At 42.8% G+C, this 26,183-nt stretch overlaps 1 protein-coding gene across 7 annotated transcripts in view; it reads right to left on the bottom strand.

Annotated features, from left to right (window-relative positions):
* EML4 (EMAP like 4) overlaps positions 1-26,183 on the bottom strand; it is a 160,316-nt gene that overhangs the window by 28,867 nt on the left and 105,266 nt on the right. For 3 of the 7 annotated variants that reach the window (XM_077282359.1, XM_077282364.1, XM_077282363.1), the window contains exons 2-10: positions 20,799-20,981; positions 17,144-17,267; positions 13,494-13,646; positions 10,733-10,861; positions 9,292-9,317; positions 8,957-8,989; positions 2,692-2,815; positions 1,460-1,609; positions 870-939 (exon numbers count right to left, since the gene is read on the bottom strand). In XM_077282359.1, coding sequence (XP_077138474.1) covers positions 870-939; positions 1,460-1,609; positions 2,692-2,815; positions 8,957-8,989; positions 9,292-9,317; positions 10,733-10,861; positions 13,494-13,646; positions 17,144-17,267; positions 20,799-20,981 — 992 coding nt within the window. The remainder of the gene's footprint in view (positions 1-869; positions 940-1,459; positions 1,610-2,691; positions 2,816-8,956; positions 8,990-9,291; positions 9,318-10,732; positions 10,862-13,493; positions 13,647-17,143; positions 17,268-20,798; positions 20,982-26,183) is intronic. The other 4 variants (XM_077282360.1, XM_077282366.1, XM_077282362.1 and 1 more) reach the window with 4 other exon arrangements.

The raw sequence follows: 26,183 nt of genomic DNA, 5'->3' as shown, positions 1-26,183 counted from the left end.
GCAGCCTTAAAGGGAATGAATGGAGTGGCGGAGTGCATGCTTGACGGCAGCCCCATAGGGAATGAATGGAGTTGGCAGAGTGCATGCTTGACGGCAGCCCCAAAGGGAATGAATGGAGTGGCGGAGTGCATGCTTGACGGTAACCCCATAGGCAATGAATTAAGTGGCTGAGTGCATGCTTCATGGCAGCGCCATAGGGAACAAATGAAGTGGCGGAGTGCATGCTTGACGGCAGCGCCATAGGAAATGAATGAAGTAGCAGAGTGCATGCTTGACGGAGGCCCCATAGGGAATGCATAAGTGGCGACGTGCATGCTTTTGACAGCAGCCCCATAGGGAATAAATGGAGTGGCAGAGTGCATGCTTCATAGAAGCCCATAGGTAATGAATTGAGTGGTGGAGTGCTGCAGTCCGCTTTTCCTGCAGTCTCAGAGCATGAACGGAATGGTAGTTGGGCGCCTATTTTGTAACGGGAATAAGAGTACCACGTTTTGCCTATTGGTGCCAGTAGTCGGAGCTCCAGTCAAGTTATCACCCATCCTTTGGATAGGTGGTAACTTGTTTTTACTGGACAGCCCCTTTAAGGTTTAAGTTGTTCTATAGGTTCATTATCTAATAAAGGATGTAAAAAAAATCCAGCGCCTATTAAGTCATGAAAGTATTGATTTTACTAGATTTATTCCATATAGTTTTTTTATATATAAATCAGAGCATGGAAAAAAAACAAACAATATAAACCAAGTGGATGAAATGAAAAGTTGGAGAACTTCCTGAATATTTAAGTTATGATAACCTAATAAACTGTTTATTTGTTGCACTATACAAAAACAAAACGTCATTACAATACAAAGGTAAAAGTTGGTCTTTACCCTCCCATCCTTGTCCACTCCTGCAATCTGTCCTGTAGCAATTCGGATTTTGTCTGGATGGAGGGCGATACTGCACCGGGCAATAAAAGACAAAAAGATCAACATTGACAGAATGGTCTCTGCAGAAACAAATGGCTGCAATGTCATGTTTTGCATTCACAAGACATGTCCATTAAACGGAGATCACCACAACTTGTACATAGCAGCTTTTCTTCCTAAAAACAGCACCACCTTTGTACATAGGCCGAGTGTGGTATTGCAGCGAAGCACCACTCCGTTTCCTAGAGCCGAGAAGCAAAACCAAACAAACCCCCTGGACAGGTATCCGGGTAAAGAGCAGCCATGTGTTCCTAAACTTGTACTGATTTAATGATTAGAGCATTTCGGCCCTTATTGACCGGATACTTGGTGAAGGAAAAGTTTTTCAAAGTAAGTTTTCTTTGAAAATAACACACACGACTGCAATTCACCCCACCCGTGGTTTAGGCAGCATCAATGCACATGGTCGTGTACAAATGGCTTTTTTTAATTAGCAAAGATAAGTGTAAAAACACATTACAGTAAAAAAATAAATAAAAAGTACATCTTACCATTTGACGCAATCTGTGTGACCCAGATAATGCCGCTGTGTTCTCTCCTCGTAGTTGAACAGTACAACAACAGATGCTATGAAGTATACAATTTCCCCGGTAGGGAGGAGGTAGACATTAGCGCGACAGTCTCTACCACGATAGCCGTATCTGACACGCTCGGTTAAGGCGAAGACAAATCATAAGCGAATCAAACAAAGACCTCAGACGCAGAAACAGTCTACACCAACGATATCACACTCACAAATGTAGACACTTCTGTCACGTCATTCTCATTTAACGTACTGGTACCAAATCATAGGTAACAATCATCAGAGGTGCAACCAGTTAAGTGAAAGGGAACAGTTTTCTTGCTAAAAAGTCCCAATCAACACTGCAAGGACAGGACACTACAGAGAATCTGCCACTGCATTTCACAGAACTCACACCTGATGAGGCTGGCATACTTACCTACATCAGAATGGCTGCATGATCCCGATATTATAAGGAGCGCTCAAATGACTCTTGATACAGAATGAAAAGTAACAGGGAGGAGGGACACTGAGGAGCTGTCAATTCAGCTAAGTGGGCAGAGATTCAACGGCAGCAGGGAGGAGAGGCACTGAAAATATCAGGTTACAAAGGCGGAGATTCAATGGCAGCAGGGAGGAGAGGCACTGAAAATATCAGGCTACAAAGGCGGAGATTCAACGGAAGCAGGGAGGAGAGGCAATGAAAATCTATCCGATTACATAGGCGGAGATTCAACAGCAGCAAGGAGGAGAGGCACTGAAAATATCAGGTTACATAGGCGGAGATTCAATGGCACAGTAGTTGGAAGATATTTTGCAGCAGCAGCAGTGAGGTGGGGCACTCAGATGTAAATTTGGCTAGGAGGAGGCTTAGATTCAGCATTAACAGCAAATAGAGACACTAAAGAATGGATAAACATGAGTGGGTGAAGTTTCAGCAGCAAGGAGAAGGGGCACTGAGGAGACGTCAATCAAGAGTGGGCGGAGATTCAGCCACAGAGAGGGAGGCGATACACTTAGAGTTGTCCACATGATTGGTGGAGATTCAGCATCAGCCTCATCAGGTCTAAGATCCATCTACTATAAGTGTTTTTTGTTGTAAAACCTTGCTTGAAACCTTGGAGGCCATGAAAGTTCTAAACACAAAATTATTATCCAAGGACTGTATTCTCAGAACTTTTAAACTATATGTCATAACATGATGGTCACACAAAAGGATACACCCACTCCAGTTTTAATTTCTCAGGTGGCAGTTCTGTTCTTATGTCTTCATAGTTTTCCACGTCCGAAGGAATGAACATTGTGATTGGTCGGCCTCGCATAAACATCTTAATGTATTCTCCTTCTACAGAAACAAGACAAGAATAGACACTACGGGGTCAGTAGATTTATACAAAATAATAATCTCGCCCATCAGCCAAGGTGGTACTACTGAAAAAAGCAGCAGTTCTTCACGCTGGTGATCAGTTCTGATGACTAATTATAATGAAATATCGCTCTCCATCACATCGTGCCTGACTGGATAGCAGCTATCATGAAGTAGCAGCAAGTCGGCGCATTGTATCATCTACTTACATTCTTTTTCTTCAGTAATTGAACAGAGATATTTAAGAGTTAGTATTGGGCGCCTCAGGTTTGTTTTAATCAGCTCTGCTTCAAAAGAGGTCAGCCCAGCAGCCAATCTTCCTGGACCCCTTATACACATGCACACTAGGCTTGGCTGAGCGTGCAAGTGATTTCAATGGGAGAGTGACAGGAAACAACCTAGGGGATTTCGGACCCAGTTGGAAGAATACAGATCGGCTCCACTGACCATCGCTGAACCATGGATACATTTGGAAAAAGCCAGGATTGGGACATGCGGGTCACCTGGCTCCATGGAGATGTTCGGAGAAGCCAGGTTGCGACCCTCCGGTCAACTGGCCTTGTACCTGAATGGACTGTCATATCCCTACACTTGTCATTACCTCCTCTGTTGTGTGTATGACACAGGTGGAGTAGCCGACCCTGGGAGCTCTGAAGCAACAGCTGCCATTATCCCGGCGAGTCAGTGGAAGGGTGAGTGTAATAAGAACTATCTTGGTTTGTTTAGCTTGGACTGTTCTACATGTTATCTGCCTGTTGTGATTCAATAAAGCATTGCCACACTGTTTTACCCTCACCCTGAATTGTTCGAGTAGCGTTCTGCCCACGTTCAAGGAAGAGCGGGCGTTTGGTGGGATAATTCTTGGTCCACGTGGTTCTGGCTAGCAGACCGGGGTGCCCCCCGACCCCCCATGTCTCAACACCATCTAAATGTTTCAGGGTGTTTGCCCATCCTCGATGCAAGGCAAGAGTTATGATTTGGTTGGTGAGAGGCCTCTAACTAGGATTCTAAGAGGGATCACTGTTACTTTTTGTGAAGAGAGACTTATAAGCCACGCAGCAACACTTTGGCCACCTTCATCAGTTACGGAACTGATCACAAAGACAGACAGATTGAGGAAATGATAATTTGGCTGGGAGGAGCGGGGAAAATGGGATTTGGGCAAAAATGTTTGCATGACCTTGGTTTCTGCAGTGGGATCAAAGTCCTTATTGTTAGGAAGACACAGTGAACAAACCCTCTAATTACACAAACTAAACAAAAATTATTGTAATTCCCGGTTGTACCAACAGGTAAGCCGCCTAGCACGACAACCCCCTTAAAAGGCGTTTTAGAAAAGCGAATATCATTTGTAACAGTCTATAAATAAGACCCTTCTGGAATGAAAATAAGCGGTGACTAGTATTTAATAGCGGTGACTAGTATTTAATGCTTTGCGCTGGCACGGATGGGCCTTCTGTTTAACTAATCATGGGGTAAAAAAATATTATCGAATATAAGAAATAATATAATGCATGAAAGAACCTTCCTATTAATGTCTCCTTATATGAGGTAAGAGATTATAAATAAGTTTTATGACTTCTAAATGTTGGTAAAATACTTTGCGGCTTGGGATATAATCAGATCGCTGCAAATATTTCTGGTATTAAAACCATATAATATATTAGTGGAGGAGGGGTGAGTAATATTGTATAACACGGGCTGTTATTCGAGTCATCGCTTATTAACACGTGCTATATATGCCGCTGGAAAATATGAATATGTGCCCAGGTATTCTATGGCAGTAAAGCCAAGTTTACAAAACGGACGCCAATGCCGTAATTACATGCAAAACTGCTCTGTATATTAAATATATACACATTTTTTTAATATATATATATTTTTTTTTTCTTAAGCCCATGCCAAAACTTCAGCTTTGTGCTACTTTTCTGTATGGATATATATTGAGCAGAAAGTCCCTATTCCCAGGTGTGTTTATAGCATAAAACAGCTACCATACAGAAGATTGACAGTGAGTCGAAGACTACAAACCAAGAACATAGAGCTGTACGGCGATAATTATTGGTTAAAGAGAACGTGCTCGTATTCGTCGTGATATGTAATTTGATGCTAATCAAAGCTGATACAGAGCACCAAATGGTCTGCAAATTGTTTAAGGGGATACGCAACGGGCAAGAAGAATGTTTCCAAAGGCTCAAGGTGGAGGGATGTTCACCCTCATTGACCTCCAACTTCTCCACTTATTCAGTTCCCGCTGGTTTCTACTTCCTGGTTCCATCTCAACATTCCGGAGATGTTCACTCAGCCAATCACTGGTTGCTGCAGTGACGCCTCAGCTTGTGATTGGCTGAGCACAGATTTCCTACTGTGTCAAGACAGACCAGGAAGAAGACAATCATGAGAATTGGGTAAGAGGGGGAAAAAAAAAAATAAAAAAAAAGATCAAGAGGAAGAATGTCGCTTTTATTTTATTATTTTTTTTATTTTAAACAGAGACCATTGGAAAATAATTTTTAGCCACTGGGCAACCCTTTTAAATGTGGAAATTTTACCTGCCTGCCGCCAGCAATCGAGGAGGTTCACTGCACAGCAGATTATTGAACTCAATGAGAGTTGTCCAATCCATAAGCAGCAATTTCCCCCTGGCTCAATGGCAGAGGCTCAACGGCGTATTAGACAATTTTGGAAAAATGTATATAAAAATAAAAAAAAGTAAAAAAAAACCTACTCCCCGCCATTAACATTTTCTTTACCATACAAGTCTAAGGGTACCGTCTCACAGTGGCACTTTGGTCGCTACGACGGCACGATCCGTGACGTTCCAGCGATATCCATACGACCTCGCTGTGTCTGACACGCTGCTGCGATCAGGGACCCCGCTGAGAATCGTACGTCGTAGCAGATCGTTTGAAACTTTCTTTCGTCGCTGGATCACCCGCTGTCATCGCTGGATCGTTGTGTGTGACACTGATCCAGCGATGTGTTCGCTTGTAACCAGGGTAAACATCGGGTTACTAAGCGCAGGGCCGCGCTTAGTAACCCGATGTTTACCCTGGTTACCATTGTAAATGAAAAAAAAAACACACTACATACTTACATTCCGATGTCCGTCAGGTCCCTCGCCGTCAGCTTCCCGCACTGACTGAGCGCCGGCCGTAAAGTAAAAGCAGAGCACAGCGGTGACGTCACTGCTGTGCTGTGCTTTACGGCCGGCACGGTCACAGTCAGTGCGGGAAGCAGACGGCGAGGGATGTGTGACAGACACCAGAATTTGAGTATGTAGTGTTTTGTTTTTTTTTACATTTACGATGGTAACCAGGGTAAGCGGCCCTGCGCTTAGTAACCCGATGTTTACCCTGGTTATCCGGGGACTTCGGCATCGTTGGTCGCTGGAGAGCTGTCTGTGTGACAGCTCCCCAGCGACCACACAACGACTTACCAACGATCACGGCCAGGTCGTATCGCTGGTCGTGATCGTTGGTAAATCGTTTAGTGTAACGGTACCCTAAGTCCTACATCTATCTACATGGGTAATTTTTTAAAGTTGTGAAATTAAAGTGTCACTCTCTCTAGACCGTTTTTTGGTTCAAAACCACCAAGTTGTACAATTGCCTTTATCTTAAATTGCCAATGTGATTTACTCTCAGGATTCAGAAGAGTTACAAAATGGGGGTTTTTGCTTAATAGATGGGAAGCAAAATAAAAAAAATCACCAAAGAGTCGCTCTTTTGGCAATAAATTAGGACTAAGAGGTGCCCTGGGAGATCTATAGGTCAAATGCACATTCTTAGTAATCTATTAAGAGATTGATCTCTACTAATTCTATTACCACAGTCTACAGGAAACTAAATTTAAAAAAAACTGTCCATGTAGCTTACGTACTATAAAAAAAAAAAAAATTACAAAAAAGTAAATAAAAACAAACAAAAAAAAAAATTACAAAAGCCCCCATGCTAAGCACCGCTTAGAGAAAAATCCCACCGCTAAAATGGGTCAGCTTTTACCTGTATGAAGTTTCACAATAGATACCACTGGACATGCATACAGAGGCATGCACAGAGCAGAGATTGCATGCTAAAGCAGAGTTTGCAGGAGGAAAATAAAAGCAGATTTTAGGTCAATTTTAGAAATAAAATGAAGGCAGAATATATGAAGGTTGTTTAGTTTCTGTCAGTGAAGCCAGCAGGAAGCCAAAGCAGTACCAGTAAGTGTCATCTAAGGAAGGGAGAGCTTTCCTTTATGTCCAGACTTTACAAGAACATGCAGAACACTTGGTTAGCTTGGAGCTTCTATTGCTAATATTAGGCCTCGTTCACACGGTCAGTATTCGGTCAGTATTTTACATCAGTATTAGGTAAGACAAAACCAGGAGGAAAAGTATAATAGAAACACGTCACCACTTCTGCATTTATCACCCACTCCTGGTTTTCTCTTACAAATACTGATGGAAAACACTGACCAAATACTGAACATGTGACCGTCGCCTTATTCTAATACTATGAAGAGGTCATCTGATGAGAAAGATAAAGAGACAGAAAGCTAGAGCCAGGACCCCATAAACGCCCAGGCACATCCCTTGTTCACGGCTTAAAAATGGCCCCTTCTGCATTAAGGAGACTTCTGGAAATGTGTTTGGGACGATTAAAACCAGCCATCTCCAGATACTAAAAAAGTTTAAGTTTCTGGACATCGATGATATGACTTTTTGAGACTATCCACCTTACACCACCATGTAGGTCCAGAATGGTGTACTTATTAAAAAAAAAAATAATAAAATCTTTATCATGATGGTCAGAATTAATTTTATATTACACATCTATAAAAAAAAACTTCATAGAAAAAAAATATATAAAAATGTGATGGTCTATAGTCACCACTAGAGGGAGGTGTGTGAAGATGACAGCATACTGGTATATTAGAAAAATCAATGTATGAACTGCCGGCAGTGAGCTCCCTCTAGTGGTGACTACAGGCAGTTAGAATTTAACTGTTTAATAACTCCAGGTCTCTGTAGGCGACTTGGAGCACAAAAGAGCACTGGCCATCAATATGCCATCAGGCCAAGTCAGATCCAAATGTCCATATTTTCATCAGCCCGATTTCTGCTCTGTGGGGCTGAAAACGTATAACCAACTCTTGGGTTTCAACACCCGGGAGTGGCAAATTAATGCAATGGAAAGGTACACCGATATCATCAGCTAATTGGACCCCCCACTGAGCTAATTATTGGTGAGTAGTGATGAGAGAATGTGCCGGGATAAGGTGTTATCTGAGCATGCTCAGGTGCTAACCGAGTGTCTTCGGCGTGCTCGAAAAATATGATCGAGTCTCTGCGGTTGCATGTCTCGTGGATGTTCGGCAGCTGCAACACATGCAGGGATGGCCTAAAAAACAGGTGCAATCCCTGCATGTGCTGTACCTGTCGAACAGCAGCAAAACATGCAGCCGCGGGGACTTGGACATATTTTTCGAGCACGCCGAAGACTCAGCACCCAAGCATGCTCAGATAACACCTTATCCCAGCACGTTCGCTCATCACTATGGATGAGCAATCTTCATAGTTTTATGTACTAAGGCTTCTTTTACCCATACCGTTGTTTTGCGGCCCAATAGATTTCACGGCGCGCCATATGGCTGTGAGGGCCGTATTTACGGCCATGATAAAAGATCGCGCCTCCTTACGAAAAATCAATGGGGCCGCAAAAACAACGGAAGCTTGTTTTTGCAGTGCACCGTGACTTCCGGTTTTGCGGACCGCCATTTTTTTTTCCAATACTATTTCCATAGTATTGGAAACCCGAAAAACAGCGACCCGCAAGTTTTTTGCGGTCCGTTATTGCGGAAAATTGAAAATTGCGGCGATACATACCGCAAAAAAGGCCAGCAATAACGGCCCGCAAAAAACCCAGTATGTGTAAAAGAAGCCTTACACAGATGTGTTCGGAAGAAGTGAGAACGGAATGACCAGGGAATGGACGGGATCGCTTATGTAATAGATAGCACTAGTCAAAGTCTCCATGCCAAAGATATTTCCAAATTAGGTGCAGAAAAAAAAAGCAAGATCGAGAAGGTTAAGAAAGTGGAAAAGGCCAAGCTGCAGAGTCTAAGGCTGAATCTTACCTTGGCTGTTTTTTTCTCTTGTCGACATTTTTGCTGGTTTTGAGACAGAAGTAAAACAACTTAAAAAAATCAAGTCAGCGCTCCGGTCTGCTTAGCATGTAATCGTGCGGCTACTTTTTAGTACTTTTATGTCAAAATGAACAATTACAATAGAAAACACACATATGAGTTATGTATCCGTGTGTTACAACGTGTCTTATGGCAGAAAAAAAGAAAAAGGAAACTAAAAAGAAACGTGATGCTGCTTGTTTAAGTTACATGAACAGAATCTCGAGAAAATAAGGAACCACAAAGGTGTAAAAAACAAAAACTGCAGTCGGCGTTTGGGTGTTTACCTGGGCTGACGACAAAATCTTTATTCCTGAAAACAAAAATAATTGGGCGTTACTTGAATGTTTCACAAGGTAAAGCAGCTGGGAGCAGCCTGACAACATGAGCGATGCGACGGATACGATGCGGCGTCCTCCCCCCAGTTAGCGGGGGGAGGACGCCGGGTGCTGCTCGGTGGTAATAAGATGGGCCAGAACACAGAGAAAGGCAAATCATTTTACCCTTTCATGAACTATCAACTGCCCATTTTCTTCCGTATCGGGACGCGCCGTCATGTCTACCGCCGTATCGTGCACTGGCCCTTATTCTAATGTATAGGACAAGTGACTTTATAAGGCTGAGAATTGGAGAAGAAAGGTTTCCGAGAAGTTTCGTTCCCAATCTTTAGGGCATGTAAACATGACAGCGATCAGCCACCGAAAAAGACATAATCGCTCATTGGTCAGCTGGTCGCATCCTTTATGTTGGTATCAAAATAATAGCTGTAGGCAGCGAACCTGCTCGTGTAAACAGGGAAACGGTATGTGGACCGAAAAACCGTCCCATACAGGTTCACAAAAAAACGGGCACCAATCTACTTGTTATACAGAATCATCAATCCCGCTAATTTGGGCAGGAATCTTCCAGTTTAGCCTTTTTTTTTTTTCAAGACCCCTCTGCTTCAATGGGGGTGCGATGCAAATACCTTACAAAGCCAATTGACAAAAGTGACTTTTTCGCTAAGTTTTGCCTAAAACTTTGCAGAATTCACTGTCATTCCGTCGCTAATGCACATGGAATTGGGTACTTAACAGGATTTTCCAGGTTTGGCCCGAAAAGCTGCAGTCACTGACTTGTGAATCCTCTCAGTGCGAATATTGCATGCTGTCAGGATTCTCTGTGTCGACCGCAAGGCTGGGCAATCGTGTGACCACAAGTATGCATTCGCCAAGCCACATTCCGACATCCTGACATTGTGCACAGTGCACGTTGTGAGGATTCACAAGTCTGCAGTCACAGAATAACTGCAGATTTCCGCGCATACCTGTATAACCCCTTTAATGATCCTCTCGTGACCTAGAAAAAAAAAAAAAAATTCTCCACTGAATAATATACACCCAGCGTGTTCGTTATAATGTATGGGAGAAGTGGTGGATTAACTCAATGAATGAAAAGGAAACTCCTCCACCTGCGGATGTGCAGCAGGTTCTCAAAAAATTCAAAGGACCATCACGTGGCAAACCCGTTCCATGTAAAAATGGCTGGACCCTTGTCTACAATGCCCATATTCCCTGGGAACAGAGGTTACCCTCCTCTACAAGGCGCAAATGCACACTTTACAGACAGATGGAAAAAAAAGTCAAGTAAATTAACTTTGGAGAACTCTTCTACAAAAGGAGAAAAGGAGGCACTGAGCGGTGATCTCGTTTATTAACTTTTTATCCCACTCTGACTTTCCTAACTTACTTGTCAGACGGTTTGCTTGACTTTGAAATTAATTTTGGCGCGGAGGGCACCCTCATGAGCCTGTTTCGACTGTCCTCTGAACTGTCCCACGTGTGGTGCGATTTGTCTCCGGTGTGGGCTCGTTTTACACTGAGAAAAAAAAAAAAGGAAGAACAAAATAAATTAATTTTTTTAAGTGATTTCTGTAAGACGGAAGGAATAGAACATGGGTTAATAAAGGCCGTGCTAGAAAAAGAAAGCTGGTTACAAGAAATCCATGCAGAGGAGCGGAACATAGCAAAGCACAGAAATAAGTAACCGAGGAAGCCTTGAGACCCACAGCAAAGCCCCTGACAAGGACTCGTCTCCAGTCCAGGGACCTGTGGAGACTTGAAGGGTGGCTCAAAGAGTAAGTAAATTTTGATTTTTGACTACCCTCCAGGCACTGCAAAGTTCTGGATTCTTGTGAAATACTTCATTACCTGATTTTGCTTCCTTCTCTTCGAAACACTGTTCAGCAGTGTTTCACATGGCAAGTTCATACTTCTTAAAAAGCTGCTTTAAACTGCTGCTCATCAAACATCTGTACAGTATACTCTAACAGTACATATAGAAATTTCCAAGTACAGGGTTGAAAGCAATGAGGCTCAGACAGGGGTAATCCCATACACAGATGGAATATAGGGGACGCTTCATTAAAGTATTTATCACAAAACTGCAAAAACAAATTGGCAACTCAACACAAAATTTTATGACTTTTCAAAAGTGTTTTACTCCAATTCTTGACTTTTTCATGCCAACTTCAAGCTCTGCCAAAATAAGCATGGCTATGCCAACCCATCAAATTTGTCAGACGCACTGGCACTATTGATAAGTAAATTTCTAGCGAGGGACATGCCACTAATAAGTTGAGCCGAATTCATTAAGTGGCGTGTGCCTCTTAATGAACTTGGAGCACCTTATTCCTCAAGGGCCCTCATTAAGACTGACCCGTTCAAATTATTTGGGACCATGGAGTATGGATTTTGAGGAGCAGCAGTTGAAAGCAGCTTCTAAAAGTGAATCAACTGGCCATGTGAAAAAGCATTGCCTTCGTGTTTGGGAAAGAAGAAAGCAAAATAAGACACTGAAGTATATTACTAAAATGTATAATTTTACAATTCCTGAAGGATAATTTTTATCTAGAAGTTACTCTTTAAAGAACAGGATAAACAAGCTAATGACAGGAATTGACATATTGGGACGGCAGTCAATTCATAAATGTATGGCTAGAACAATGGTCACTTTCTGGGGTGCTTCATAATTCCAATCAATGGTGGATCAAGCAGCCTCCAAAGAAGCCACCCCAGAAGAAACATCTAAGGTCACATTGATAGGACTCAATCAAATGCTTATCCTAGCGATATGCTAACATTCTGGTTTGGCTTTTTATTACAAGTCATGTGGCTAGGCCATGTAAAGGGTCATTATTGACTAGAGAGAAAAGAGACAAATCGGGAGTTATTAAAGACGAATGACCAGCAAGCAACAGAGACCTGTAGGCCAGCTTCACAACGAGAGGCCCAAGAATCAGCAAAACAAGAACATGTAACTCCCGATTATACGACTTTTCCCTACAAAGGAAGCAGAAAACCAGAGACCTGAAGCTGCCCCAAGCTGTTGTGTGGCGTCTACTTAGTAATGGATTAGTCTGAGAAATGTGTGAAATCACACGAGCAGAAGAGCGGACACCCAAGCAAGGTTTAGAAGGGTCAATTTTTGAAAACTGATGCACAAATATTAAAGCATTGCTTTGTGGAAAGAGTTGTAATGATATGAGAAAATACAGAAAAATAAAAGGAAAAAAAAAAAAAAAAACTTTTGTAAACTGGATATAACCAAGCATGAAAACATGAACTCTCAGCTGAGCCAAGTTGCTTAGCAGAAAAAGGAATTGGAATGAAAAAAAACAAAAAAACAAATGTTTGGCATTTTTTAAGCAGAGCTTGACCGCGACCTACTGCCTTGATAGGCTCACTTGTACATTTGGGGCGTTTTACCATTACCTTCTCACAGAGATGTTTTCTGGTTTGGGATTCTCATCCCTGAGAAACGCCAACATGACGATCTTACATAAAACACGCGCTTATAAGTCCACTTGAAAGTTATTACGACTATTTAGAGTAGACCGCCACGAGCCCGGTAACGTGTCCCAATATTAACCTTATTTCATGGACGAATGCCAATTGATAAAGTCCAGCTGTGGTTATAAAAAGGGTGAACGGGCGAGATCTAATGGGAACATTAAAAAGTAGTTTACTATTAAAATTAAGACTATAAAACTTGGGAAACAGCGATTTAAAGAAAGAGGAAATATTTAGGCGAGAGAATGCTGGGGCCGATTTACTAAGCGACAGATCGGATTTAGAGGGAACCTTACAGGAGAGTCCTGCTCCCCGAACCACGCACAGCGCAGCTCCTTGGTGTCTTTGCCGTAGCCCTATCTGGGAATAGCTGCTGCAGAACCTCACCCTCCCCCCAGCCCCAACTCTTCTCCCACATCTCCATTGGCTGTTAAAGTAGGTTTTCTCTGAAATGCTATGACGTTTCATAGTGGATTGTTTCAAGGAAGGAAGCCTGAATATCCGGAAATATTTTTCTCAATAGCCAAAACTGATAAAAAAATATATATATATTATAAAATAAATTAATAATAATACATAAATAAAATAAATATATATATATATATATATCATTACAACTCCTGCCATGTGTGCTTCCAGCAAACAGAATAAAAGTGAACCTCTTGGTAGATATTCTGCTTTCCTGATTTTGCCTGTGTGTCTGAGTAGGTTGTGGGGAAGGTTGGGGAGAAGGAGATGCTTGGTTTAATGGATTTGGATCATTTGATTCCTCTTTGACGCCTTGAGGTTTCTCTCGCTTTTTCTCTGTGCTACTGCAAAAATAAATGAAAAAGGTAAAGAAACAAATGAAGTGACAAAACAGCATTAAGGAAGGACTCTAGATACATGTAGAGTTCAATGGAACGTGATAAAAGGGGTTTCGTATAATCGTGTCTGTGCTATGAGACTGCTGAAAAAAAGCTTCTTCGTGGACGGGTCTGGCCACATGCTCCTCCACTGGGCCGCCAATCTATGGACAGAAGTGCAGATCAGTTTTGCCAGGAGAGCTGCACTAACAAGAGAAAGTGACTGATCCCTTTAACATGAAAGCCTGACAAACGGGTATGACCATCCCCAAGACCACAATATGTAGTAGGCGTAATATTAGCTAATACCGCCAATTGGAAATGTATAGTTCTCCTGATAAACTATGTCACTTACCCCATGTGCAGGGCATTGCAGTAGCTTAGGTTTCCATGGTTATGACCACTCATACAGTGATATACAGTTGCTACTGGTCGTAACCATGGATACCTAAGCTACTGCAATGCCCTGCACATGAGGTAAGCGACATAGGTCATCAGGAGAACTATACTATGTTTCAAATTTGAGGAATTTTCTAATATTATTATTATACCTACATTATTGTATACCTACCTAGAGATGGAGTTACCCCTTTATACAACAAGTCAATTTCTGATGACAATCTCTTTAAAAATGAGGACAAAGCTCGTCAGGTCATTGCATACATTTTCCAAACAGTCTTACAACATATAAGAACTGGTTTTATTATTGAAAAATTATTTACAGTAGAAGAAATAAAATGTATTAAATAAATATTTTAATTAATTTCTTACATAAAATTGTGCAAAAGTAGACAAAATATTTGTAAAAATAGCACCACTAATTACTTTGGACATTTTAGGAATCCATATGCAAGTGCTAAATAAATAAAGAAAAAACACTAATTATTTTGGGGTTTATTTACATGGAAGTCATTGATGGGTAAAAAAAAAATAAATAAGCGGCATTTAATGTACGTGCCAAGGAAGCTTAAGAAAAAAAATTAACTTTACTTTTTTGCCTTTTTAACCTTTTAAGGTCAGTTTAAAACAATTCTTTCCTGTCATACAAGTTATTCTTAGTAGACCCTGGGCAGTGTAAAAACTAAAAAAAATAACCCTATACTCATCACCTGGATCTGTGCCGCTCCTCCGCACTGTGCCACCTGCATCAACATGCAGCCAGCAGGGGGCGCCACATAACCAACAGAGTCAGAGGTCATTGATCAGCTGCAGCCTTCACATGATGGCCTTTTATTTGGATGGAATGCCAACACTGCAGTCGATCATTGGCTGCAGAAGTCAAGTGACAAAACACCCCCAACACTTCCCCCTCCATCAGATACTGATACCAGAGGACACAGGACAATCAGCATTGTCGTCCGAGTAGCATTTCAGTAGTTACGTTGCACAGTGATGGAGAACCCAGTTAATGCTGTGCCAAACATTTTGTGAAAGTCAATAAGGAAATAAAAGCAATTATTAAAAAAAAAAAATGCAATTTTTTTTGCACTTTTTAGTGTCTAAAAAAGTGGAATTGCTGTAGGGGTGCTGGCTTTATAATTTTCCACTAATTTATCCGAAAGACTATTGAACAGGACTGGAGAATATGATTAAAAAAAAATTATATTATATACAGTACAGACCAAACGTTTGTACAAACCTTCTCATTTCAAGATTATTCTGTATTTTCATGACTATGAAAATTGTACATTCACACTGAAGGCATCAAAACTATGAATTAACCCATATGGAATTACATACTTAAAGTGTGAAACAACTGAAATTATGTCTTATATTCTAGGTTCTTCAAAGTAGCCACCTTTTGCTTTGATGACTGCTTTGCACACTCTTGGCATTCTCTTGATGAGCTTCAAGAGGTCGTCACCGGGAATGGTTTTCACTTCACAGGTGTGCCCTGTCAGGTTTAATAAGTGGGATTTCTTGCCTTATAAATGGTGTTGGGACCATCAGTTGTGTTGCGCAGAAGTCTGGTGGATACACAGCTGATAGTCCTACTGAATAGACTGTTAGCTGCTTTTTTCTTGCCATAATACAAATTCTAAGTAAAGAAAAACGAGTGGCCATCATTACTTTAAGAAATGAAGGTCAGTCTGAAAAATTGGGAAAACTTTGAAAGTGTCCCCAAGTGCAGTGGCAAAAACCATCAAGCGCTACAAAGAAACTGGCTCACATGAGGACCACCCCAGGAAAGGAAGACCAAGAGTCACCTCTGCTTCTGAGGATAAGTTTATCCAAGTCACCAGAATCAGAAATCGCAGGTTAACAGCAGCTCAGATTAGAGACCAGGTCAATGCCACACAGAGTTCTAGCAGCAGACACATCTCTACAATAACTGTTAAGAGGAGACTTTGTGCAGCAGGCCTTCATGGTAAAATAGCTGCTAGGAAACCACTGCTAAGGACAGGCAACAAGCAGAAGAGACTTGTTTGGGCTAAAGAACACAAGGAATGGACATTAGACCAGTGGAAATCTGTGCTTTGGTCTGATGTGTCCAAATTTGAGATCTTTGGTTCCAACCACCGTGTCTTTGTGCGACGCAGAAAAGGTGAACGGATGGACTGTACATGCCTGGTTCCCACCGTGAAGCATGGAGGAGGAGGTGTGATGGTGTGGGGGTGCTTTACTGTTGACACTGTTGGGGATTTATTCAAAACTTGAAGGCATACTGAACCAGCATGGCTACCACAGCATCTTGCAGCGGCATGCTATTCCATCCGGTTTGTGTTTAGTTGGACCATCATTTATTTTTCAGCAGGACAATGACCCCAAACACACCTCCAGACTGTGTAAGGGCTTTTTGATTAAGAAGGAGAGTGATGGGGTGCTACACCAGATGACCTGGCCTCCACAGTCACCAGACCTGAACCCAATCGAGATGGTTTGGGGTGAGCTGGACCGCAGAGTGAAGGCAAAAGGGCCAACAAGTGCTAAGCATCTCTGGGAACTCCTTCAAGATTGTTGGAAGACCATTCCCGGTGACTACCTCTTGAAGCTCATCAAGAGAATGCCAAGAGAGTGCAAAGCAGTCATCAAACCAAAAGGTGGCTACTTTGAAGAACCTAGAATATAAAACATAATATAATATTTCAGTTTCACACTGTTTTGTTAAGTATATAATTCCACGTGTTAATTCATAGTTTTGATGCCTTCAGTGTGAATGTACAATTTTCATAGTCATGAAAATACAGAGAAATCTTTAAATGAGAAGCTGTGTTGAGAGAGAGAGAGAGAGAGAGAGAGAGAGAGAGAGAGAGAGAGAGAGAGAGAGAGAGATTAGATTTTTTTACTGCCACGCAAAGGGAAAAAAAAAAAAAAAAAAAAGGATCAGACTGCGATATTTATTCTGTTAGTTAACCCAGAATTTCTGTTCCTCTCTTTTTCCAATTATTAAGCACCAGCTTATGGCGGTTCAAATGCAAATGAGGAAGTGGGAAAAAAAAAAATTAAAAAAACGATAGGAGTACCTTTTAGCTGCTGACGCCAATGTATCTTTCTTAGCAACGGATGCGGAGAGCACTGGTTTTCTGGTTCCAGCACCTCCATTGGCTAAACAAGGTATAGAATGGGCTTCACGAAGCGTGGGTGGACCTAAGGAAAGAGAAGTTTATATATGTAAAAAAAACGACACGTTACTTCCAGGTCAGGTAATTGGATTTTTTGAGAACCCCCAAAATGCCTTGATGGCATTTAAACTCCGCCTTTTAGATATAAGCCCCTCCATATATTTTTTTAGCCATGCCTCCAAAAATTCGGTGTTTACAATTTTAGGACATTAGTAGAATATCCATGAACAAGTTGTAATAAAAAAAAAAAACACATAACATAAAAGCAACATGTTCATTAAAAATGCGGAATTGCAGGGATTCCGCACACCTAGGGGTCCATTGATCTGCTTACTTCCCGCACGGGGCTGTGCCCACGATGCGGGAAGTAAGCAGATTATGTGCGGTTGGTACCCAGGGTGGAGGAGAGGAGACTCTCCTCCACGCACTGGGCACCATATAAGTGGTCAAAAAATAAGAAATAAAATAAAAAATAGGCCTATACTCACCCTCGATGTCCCGCGCAGTGTTCCCGCCTCCACTGCACGCTGCCGTTCGGTTCCTGTAGCTGATGTGCGGCGAAGGACCTTGCCGATGACGTCACTGTCCTGTGATTGGTCGTGAGCGGTCATGTGACCGCTCACGTGACCGTGATGTCACGGAAGGCCCTGCGCGCACACACCAGCTATAGGAAGACGAACGGACGCCGCTGATGAGATGTCTGGGTGAGTATAAGCATTTTTTTATTTTTTTTATTATTTTTAAACATTCTATCTTTTACTATAGATGCTGCATAAGCTGCATCTATAGTAAAAAGTTGGTCACACTTGTCAAACAGTATGTTTGACAAGTGTGACCAACCTGTCAGTCAGTTTTCCAAGCGATGCTACAGATCGCTTGGAAAACTTTAGCATTCTGCAAGCTAATTACGCTTGCAGAATGCTAAAAAACGCGAAAAAAACGGAAAAAAAACGCAAAAAAAAAAATGCGGATTTCTTGCAGAAAATTTCCGGTTTTCTTCAGGAAATTTCTGCAAGAAATCCTGAACGTGTGCACATACCCTAAGAGAAGGTCAAGAACTTTAATAATAATAATAATCTTTATTTTTATATAGCGCTAACATATTACGCAGCGCTTTACAGTTTGTACACATTATCATCTCTGTCCCCAATGGGGCTCACAATCTAAATTCCCTATCAGTATGTCTTTGGAATGTGGGAGGAAACCGGAGAACCCGGAGGAAACCCACGCAGACACGGAGAGAACATACAAACTCTTTGCAGATGTTGTCCAAGGTGGGATTAGAACCCAGGACTCCAGCGCTGCAAGGCTGCTGTGCTAACCACTACGCCACCATGCTGCCCAAGAACTTGTATTTTACATGATAAACTTTGGGATTATTTGTGCAGATCCCCTTTAAAATGCAAAATATCAGGACCATTAGTAATTCTATAGCCTAACCTCACCATGGGTAATTTAATCATTACAGCTCTTGATTTACCGCCAGAGTCTTTGATCCTCGCTGACACCTTCATTACAAAAGAGACTTTTGTTCAACCAAGGGGAAAAAAAAAAAATCAATTCAGGATCCAAACCAAACATCTCCTGCCAAACAAGGGCTAAATCACCTGGAATGGCATGTCTCTTCCACAAGGCGCATTGCACCCGTCTGCCAGTGTCACATCATGTGTCAATTACCGGGGTAAACAGTCTGAAAAATGGACGCTTTATCTATTTGGCCTGAGCCAGACAACCAGATGTGAAATGAATAGAAAATGAGAGACAGTGTTTTGGGAGCAGGATGGGAGCCAAATGTGAGATCAAAGAGAAACACATTTATTATTTTAAGTAATGGATTTAAGTGTCAGTTATTAAAAGAACAAAAATTAAGTTATATATTTTTATTAAATATATTTATATTTGATATTAATATATTTAATCAGGGAACAGTGTAATATAGGGCAAGGGCGATTGCAGTGATGAGTAACCTGTTCGGCTGTGTTGTAGTTTAAATACAATCTGTGTTTTATTAGCAGGAGATTATCACTGCCTCAGTCTCACATGCAAGCTAGTCTCTGTAACCCCACCCCCCACCACTGATTGGCAATTTGCATACAAAGTACACAGGAAGCAGCCAATCAAAAGTGTGGGCGGGGTTATACACAGCCAAGAAGTCTTCATTGCTGCTATATCTACATCAGTGAAAACAGGGATTCTACCAAACCTACAGTAAGCGATACAACCATGGAACCAGGTTCTTCTGCAAGAGAGGGCCGCCGGGAGGACAGAGGGCCGCCGGGAGGACAGAGGGCCGCCGGGAGGACAGAGGGCCGCCGGGAGGACAGAGGGCCGCCGGGAGGACAGAGGGCCGCCGGGAGGACAGAGGGCCGCCGGGAGGACAGAGGGCCGCCGGGAGGACCCCATAGATATTAGATGGTGGGCCGATCCCTTGACATCGGCAGGTTCGGCCATCTAAAGTGTATGTATGGTGGTCTTTAAAACAGTAGTGAGAATTAAGGGGCTGTAGAATGTTCTGACTGTTACACAATGATAAAACCTTCATACTCAGCAATTTCATCGAACACGTCATCACTACAGACACGGCACGCGGGTAGCGAGGAGCCGAATCCGATCTGCTGCAGTCACCGCTGTTTACTCCATGTGACGTCTCTACATAAATCATTTCTCCGCAGTCTCTGACTTTATACAGTAGATTTCCCATCCAGACAGTAGATCCCGGAGGAAATCGGGTCTATTTTGGGTCAGTCCAGGTTTCCTCTTCCTCTCCAGCTCAAACAGGAAAGAAATATTACAGATGCCGCCGTTTCGCCCCAATATCAGCCACAACACAGACCGGCAATCTAATGTGACTGTGCTGCAATTTTACACAAGGAAGGGGAAAAAAAAGTGCCGCAAAGTCGTCTATTTAACAACTGGTCACATTCCGGGGCTTAATGACCAAGCAAATCCGGCTCTGCCTTTATCGGATGTGGCCACAGGAATTATACACAGATTTGTTTTTAGAGAAAATATACACACTACAAACATATAAACACATTACATGTATAGAATTGGGAAAAAAAGTTCTTAAATTTCAGTTGTAACAGTTTTTAGCTGAAGTTTTGACTTCTTGTCTCTTTTGTATGTATGTCTGTAGATTTATTTCCGCATTATTATTACACAGATGTTGGCGTCTGCTTTATATACTTGTATATGATCTAACAATGGGGGCGTCCACTGCATAGGTCAACAGACAGGTGGGGGTCCGACAACCCAAACACCCCCACCGATCAGCTGCTACCAGCGCTGGTGGCATAGCCCCGCTGTACAGGCCGCTCCGGATCACTGCGCTCAGCTCCTAATCTTTGCAATAGGAGCAGATTTGAGATCATTTTGTCGCCGCTTTGTTTCACAAAATAATCAACTTTGTCTGTGGTTATAAAGCCGCCAAGAGGAGCTCAGAAAACCACAGTTAAATGTTACAAACTTCCCGTAAGTCCGTCATCGCGAGCTCACTGATGGATCCTCAGTTAACTCATTCAGCAACCAGCAATTGTGACAGCGGAGCAATAATTACCTTTACTCGGAGGGGCTTTTCTGACCGTTGCCACTTGATCCTCGGAGATGGCCAGGCGTCTGAGCACATCGGCCAGGGCAGCTTTAAGCACCGTGATTTCATCTTCCTGCTGCTGAACTCGCAGCTCCAGGGCAGACAGGCGATCCTGCACGTCGGAGGTACTGGCCGCAGAGATGCTGTCATCTGTACAGTAAAGATAAGACACTTTTCAGTTTTCTTAAAGGGTTTGCTCTTTTGGATTTTATTTTTTTTATTTTTGGTGAATATTTAACGCTAAATTCAGAGCAAAGGGAAAAAAAACTGCAGATTTTACCAAATGCGCAGGTGAAATTCACAGCGGACTACATCAGTAAACAAATCTTATTGTACACACTTTCAAATTTTATTTTATTTTTTTCTTTATTCAAAGCTCGTCCATTTCTGGGGCAGATTTTCACCCCTTTCAATATACAGAAGGCCTGTGGCTCGGTGACGGACGTTACATTTCCCATCCATTGTAGAGATCATAAGAAATATTTGCAATTTACATGGTTAAAAAATAATCCAGTTACATTGACTTACACAGTATGGCGCCACCTGGTGTTCACAGAATATAGCAGTCTGCACGACCACCTAATGAGCCAAGTACTGGTGCTCACACATGCCCACTGTCCTCAGTCATCATCACTAAGCAGCCAATAGAAATTGCTTTCCACCCTAGAAGACATTCCTATTGGCTGCAGAGCATGTGCGACCACCAGCTCCTTGCTCATCAGGTGGTCGTGCACGTTGCCATACATTGGAGGTGGCGCAACATTAACTCTTCCTCTTCCACATTATATGGATGTGGTATTTAATGATGGACCCCTCTGCAGCTAGATCATTTGAAATGATGAAAGTCTCTGCTGCAAGGACAAACAGGACTGTGTGCCCATAGCCCAAAACTACATTACATATGCAAAGTTTGGGGTTTTTCTTTCTTGAAGGGGTTAAGAATAAGTTTTCCAGTGGAAACCGGATCAGTAAATGCTCATTCTATGTGGAGTTTTAGATGCCCTGAAACGATTTTAAAGAGTTCTTGAATCATGTTGGAAGCTTTTTTTCAAACTTTTCGACTTGAGCAGAGTCCAACGGGGGCCGCACTTTATCTACCGAGCATTTTTCAAGACAAAAAAAACCCACTTATACGAACAGTAAAGTGGATTTCCCATAGAAATGAATAAGAAGAGTTCAGCAAGTGTTTGAGAAGGGTTTTGAATAGACCCGCTCCAAATTTCACAAAATCTGTGTGAACATAACCTTATTAGTGATGAGCAAGCGTGCTGGGATAAGGTGTTATCTGAGCATGCTCGGGTGCTAACAGGGCGTTTCCGGCGTGCTCCAAAAATGTGTTCCGAGTCCCCGCGGCTGCATGTCTCGTGGCTGTTCGACAACCGGAACACATGAAGGGATCGCCTAACAGTAAGGAGGATTCAAACATATTATTCGAGAACGCCGAAGACATTCTGCTAGAACCCGAGCATGCTCAGATAACACCTTCGCTCATAACTAGTCCGTATCCATCAGGTCATTCCACTATCGTTCATACAGGTACCTCTACATAGCTGTGTATCCATACATACTCAGGCGCCAATAGATTACTATACCGCGGTGATATTTAACAGCACACGACAATCTAGAGACAGCTTTTTATAGCTGCAGTGCGGTCATTACACTGATTACTCATTTACTGCACAGCACTATCATTAACATAAAAGTATCTCCTGGCAGAGACGCGCGGCCTCAAACCGACGAGACGACTGAAGGAGAAGAAGGATTTTGCAGGGAATCCAAGAATCTGCTTGGCCACTTAAGACACAGATTAGCAGACGAGACTTGGCGCAGTCAGGACTATTCTTCAGGAGGCAGAAGAGGGGGAATTACGGCTTCTGCGTCCAGACCGGCCTGACTCAACTTCTGCAAGTCACATTAATGCACTCAGCTTGTTTTATTATACATTTAGGGAAATAATGGAAACCCCGAGAAGGAGAATGATGGCCGCACTGCTCGTGTTTGGGGTGGAGGTGGCAAACTACAACCATTACACATTAGAGCGAAGCCACTTATCATACGACAACGATTAAAGGGCCACGATTCAATACGATGACGCTATATGGTCTAATAAACTGCTGGGACCCGCGCTGATCATGAGAACAAGCGTCTTTATTTTCTGTGTAAGTGGGCGGTGGGCATGTGTGACTATGACAGTGTTTGCACATGCTCACAACTGTTTCATTCACAAAGGGGACTTTGAGCTCCTCTGGATGAAGTAGGGGTCTCATCAGGAGGAGCCCCAGCGGTTATACATTTACCATCTCTCCTGTGGACATGTATATGTGATAACCCATTTTAAAATGGACCCCGAGGATGACAAGCTATCCCTTTACCCCAAAAGATCTAGATCGGATAGTTTGAGTCTACCAGGTCGAGCGTCGTAATCTGCCTACAGGTCTCAGCTCTCGCTCAAAGGGGGATCCAGAGCAGATATTTGCATCTCACATCCACCACCAACTCGATAAAATGCAGCAAACTAGATGACTGGAAGAGTTGGAATAATTTGAGGTTCACACTGTATTTGGACTCTTTATTCATCAAAGTGAACGGAAACCTCCTCAGGACCGACAGACTTTCGATAAAGGGGTTGCCGGAGATTTGCAAAAACTCTACTAAGTGCAGAAAAATGCAATAAAATAAAAGCATAGGTCACCTTCTGGCCAGAAGCTGCCATTTGGGTTATGCATAAGCATAACTACATCATCTGTCTCCAGCACTGTGCTATCAGCAGTAACTCCTCCAGCCCGGGTGTACCCAACGCTAGTGACTTTAGGCAGTGCTGCCATGACGGGTCTATGGGCATTAAGAGCTGGCATGGAAGCACTGCCCAATGCCACCAGTGCTGAATACAGTCGGGCTGGAGGTGTTACTGCTGATGGCACAGTGCTGGAGACAGACGATATGGTTCTGTATATGGAGGACACCTTACTACCTTACAAGAGGGTGAGCACACTTCTAAGGTGCCTCTCTCGCCACTGCCTGGGTCCATACTCCCAGTGCACAGACAAAACAAGTGGAAGCAGTGGTTTGGGCGAAAGTTTTTTTTATAGGACTGAAGGCAAAACACTCAGTGTGTTGAACTTCTAGATCTGCATTATAGGGTGTATTTATTACAGCAGTTTCTTGGTAAGGAGTTTGTGAGGTTCCCAGTTCAAAACCCTGCTATAGCCAAGGGAGTCTACAAAAGGGTCATCACTCTGGGAGGACTGTCCATGTGTAATGCTTCATTTCGCCTGCGGGAGTGCTGTAGCGGAACTTAACACTTGCTTTTGGATTCCCACACAGATCACAGCTGGTCTCATACCTGAAGAGGTATGAGCTGGACATTTTTGTGACCATCTTGTCAGGGTATCCTCCTTACAAGTAGTGATTGTCCAAAAGCAGACAACCCCTTCAAGAGAGGAAAGCAAAGAGCACAATAGTTCAACTGTTAAACTTTATTTCAGCATCGCCCTTTCAGAACCATCTCACCACCCAGCCATACATTTCTAGAAAAAATAAACCAAATGAAAACTCGATTTCCCGAGAGGTCTCTGACTAGGTCACTGGGGCTGGAAAAGGTTCAGTCAAGATATCAGTGTTGTATAATTGGTGGAAAATGTCTTCCTCACAGCAGACGCAGTTACAGAAAGCCATTCATGGAGCTTGTGCTGCAGCTGTACTAACCATCGACGCAACTTACGTCTTCCACGCTGGAGATTTAGCCAAGCTGCCAAAGTAAAGAGAACCTTTACGGGTGAAGACAAAGTATATAGAGGAATTATCTTCGCATAGTCCCAATTAGAGGAGCGCAGCTGCATATTTTCAGCCTAGGTATGTTAATAATATAATGTATGTGTATTTAACACCAAACTAAAAATAAACAGAGCTTCTACGTGGAGAAAATGGAATAGGAACTTCAACCGAGCTGCCAGGCTACACGTGTTGAAAAAGATCCACTAATGCAAATACAGGCATCAAAAAACGTGAGAAATTAAGAATGGGAACTAATCAGATTAATGAGGGGATTAGACACTGGGCAGCCCTTTGAGCAACTGTGAGCGAGTCCTGAACGTGTACTGAGTTAGGAAAATATGTCGCCATACATGTAGCGGTACTTCTATGGTACTGGAGATCAGCCATCAGTAGGTTAGTTCTGATCACCCTCAGGGCTGTGGAGTCAATGTCAGAGCCCATTTTGGTGGAGTCGGAGACAGAGTCGGTGTGATGGAAACTGAGGAGTCGGAGGTTTGATTTACCGACTTTTTACAGCCCTGGCAGGGCTGTGGAGTTGGAGTTGTGGAGTTGGAGCCCATTTTGGTGGAGTCGGAGTCATGGAAATTGAAGAGTCGGAGGTTTGGCTTACCGACTCCACAGCCCTGATCACTCCCTTTAAGGACCGCATCACATGGCAGATCACTTGCTAACTTTTACTAGGGTCTTTTCATGAGTCTAGTTCAAGCCACAGCCCCCTTTATTTCACAGCACATTCTCTCTACACCCCTCTCACACCCCATCTTCCACTCCGTAAATGTACAACCCCGCTACCTGCCATTTTCTGGGAGGTTTCCCAACTCTTCCGGGAGTACAGGAGGACGACGGCCCTTTTTGGTAATACCACATCATCCCTTTCTTGCAAGGAGCTCTTCGTGGGTACAACTGTACAATGCCATTTGTGTACCCTACAATCCAGTCTACAGTAATCTGTGCATCTCTGGCATAAAGGTTTACTACGGAGTTTCACACAAAGTTGCGGTTGCTTAGTAATGATGAGCGAATATTCTTGTTACTCGAGATTTCTCGAGCATGCTCGGGTGTCCTCCAAGTATTTTTTAGTGCTCGGAGATTTCGCTTTTCTTGCCACAGCTGAATGATTTACATCTGTTAGCCAGCATAAGTACATGTGGGGATTCCCTAGCAACCAGGCAACCCCCACATGTACTTATGCTGGCTAACAGATGTAAATCATTCAGCTGTGGCGAAGAAAACAATCTCTGAGCACTAAAAAATACTGGGAGGACCCCCGAGCATGCTCGGGAAGTCTCAATCTCATCACTATTGCTTAGTTAAGATTAGTAACAAGAAGAAAAAAAATCCAGCAAGCTCAACCTGCAATAGTTTTGGTGATGCAGATAAAGCCAGCGTACAACCATTTCTAACCCTCCTTGCACTACGACTTCGTGTACCTTTGTCTTTTTTCATCTCATTCTGCATCTCCAGCTTCACATAACTAAAGGGGCGATTTTATGTTCATCTGATAAAACTACATTTCTTAGCAGCACCTTGCTTCTCCTCAATGCTGCAGGCCTCTGCCCCTCTCCTGTGCTCCTGACT

Source organism: Ranitomeya variabilis, chromosome 2, assembly GCF_051348905.1.
Source record: "Ranitomeya variabilis isolate aRanVar5 chromosome 2, aRanVar5.hap1, whole genome shotgun sequence".
In the NCBI taxonomy this organism is placed as follows: domain Eukaryota; kingdom Metazoa; phylum Chordata; class Amphibia; order Anura; family Dendrobatidae; genus Ranitomeya; species Ranitomeya variabilis.
This window is presented reverse-complemented; position numbering and strand designations above follow the sequence as displayed.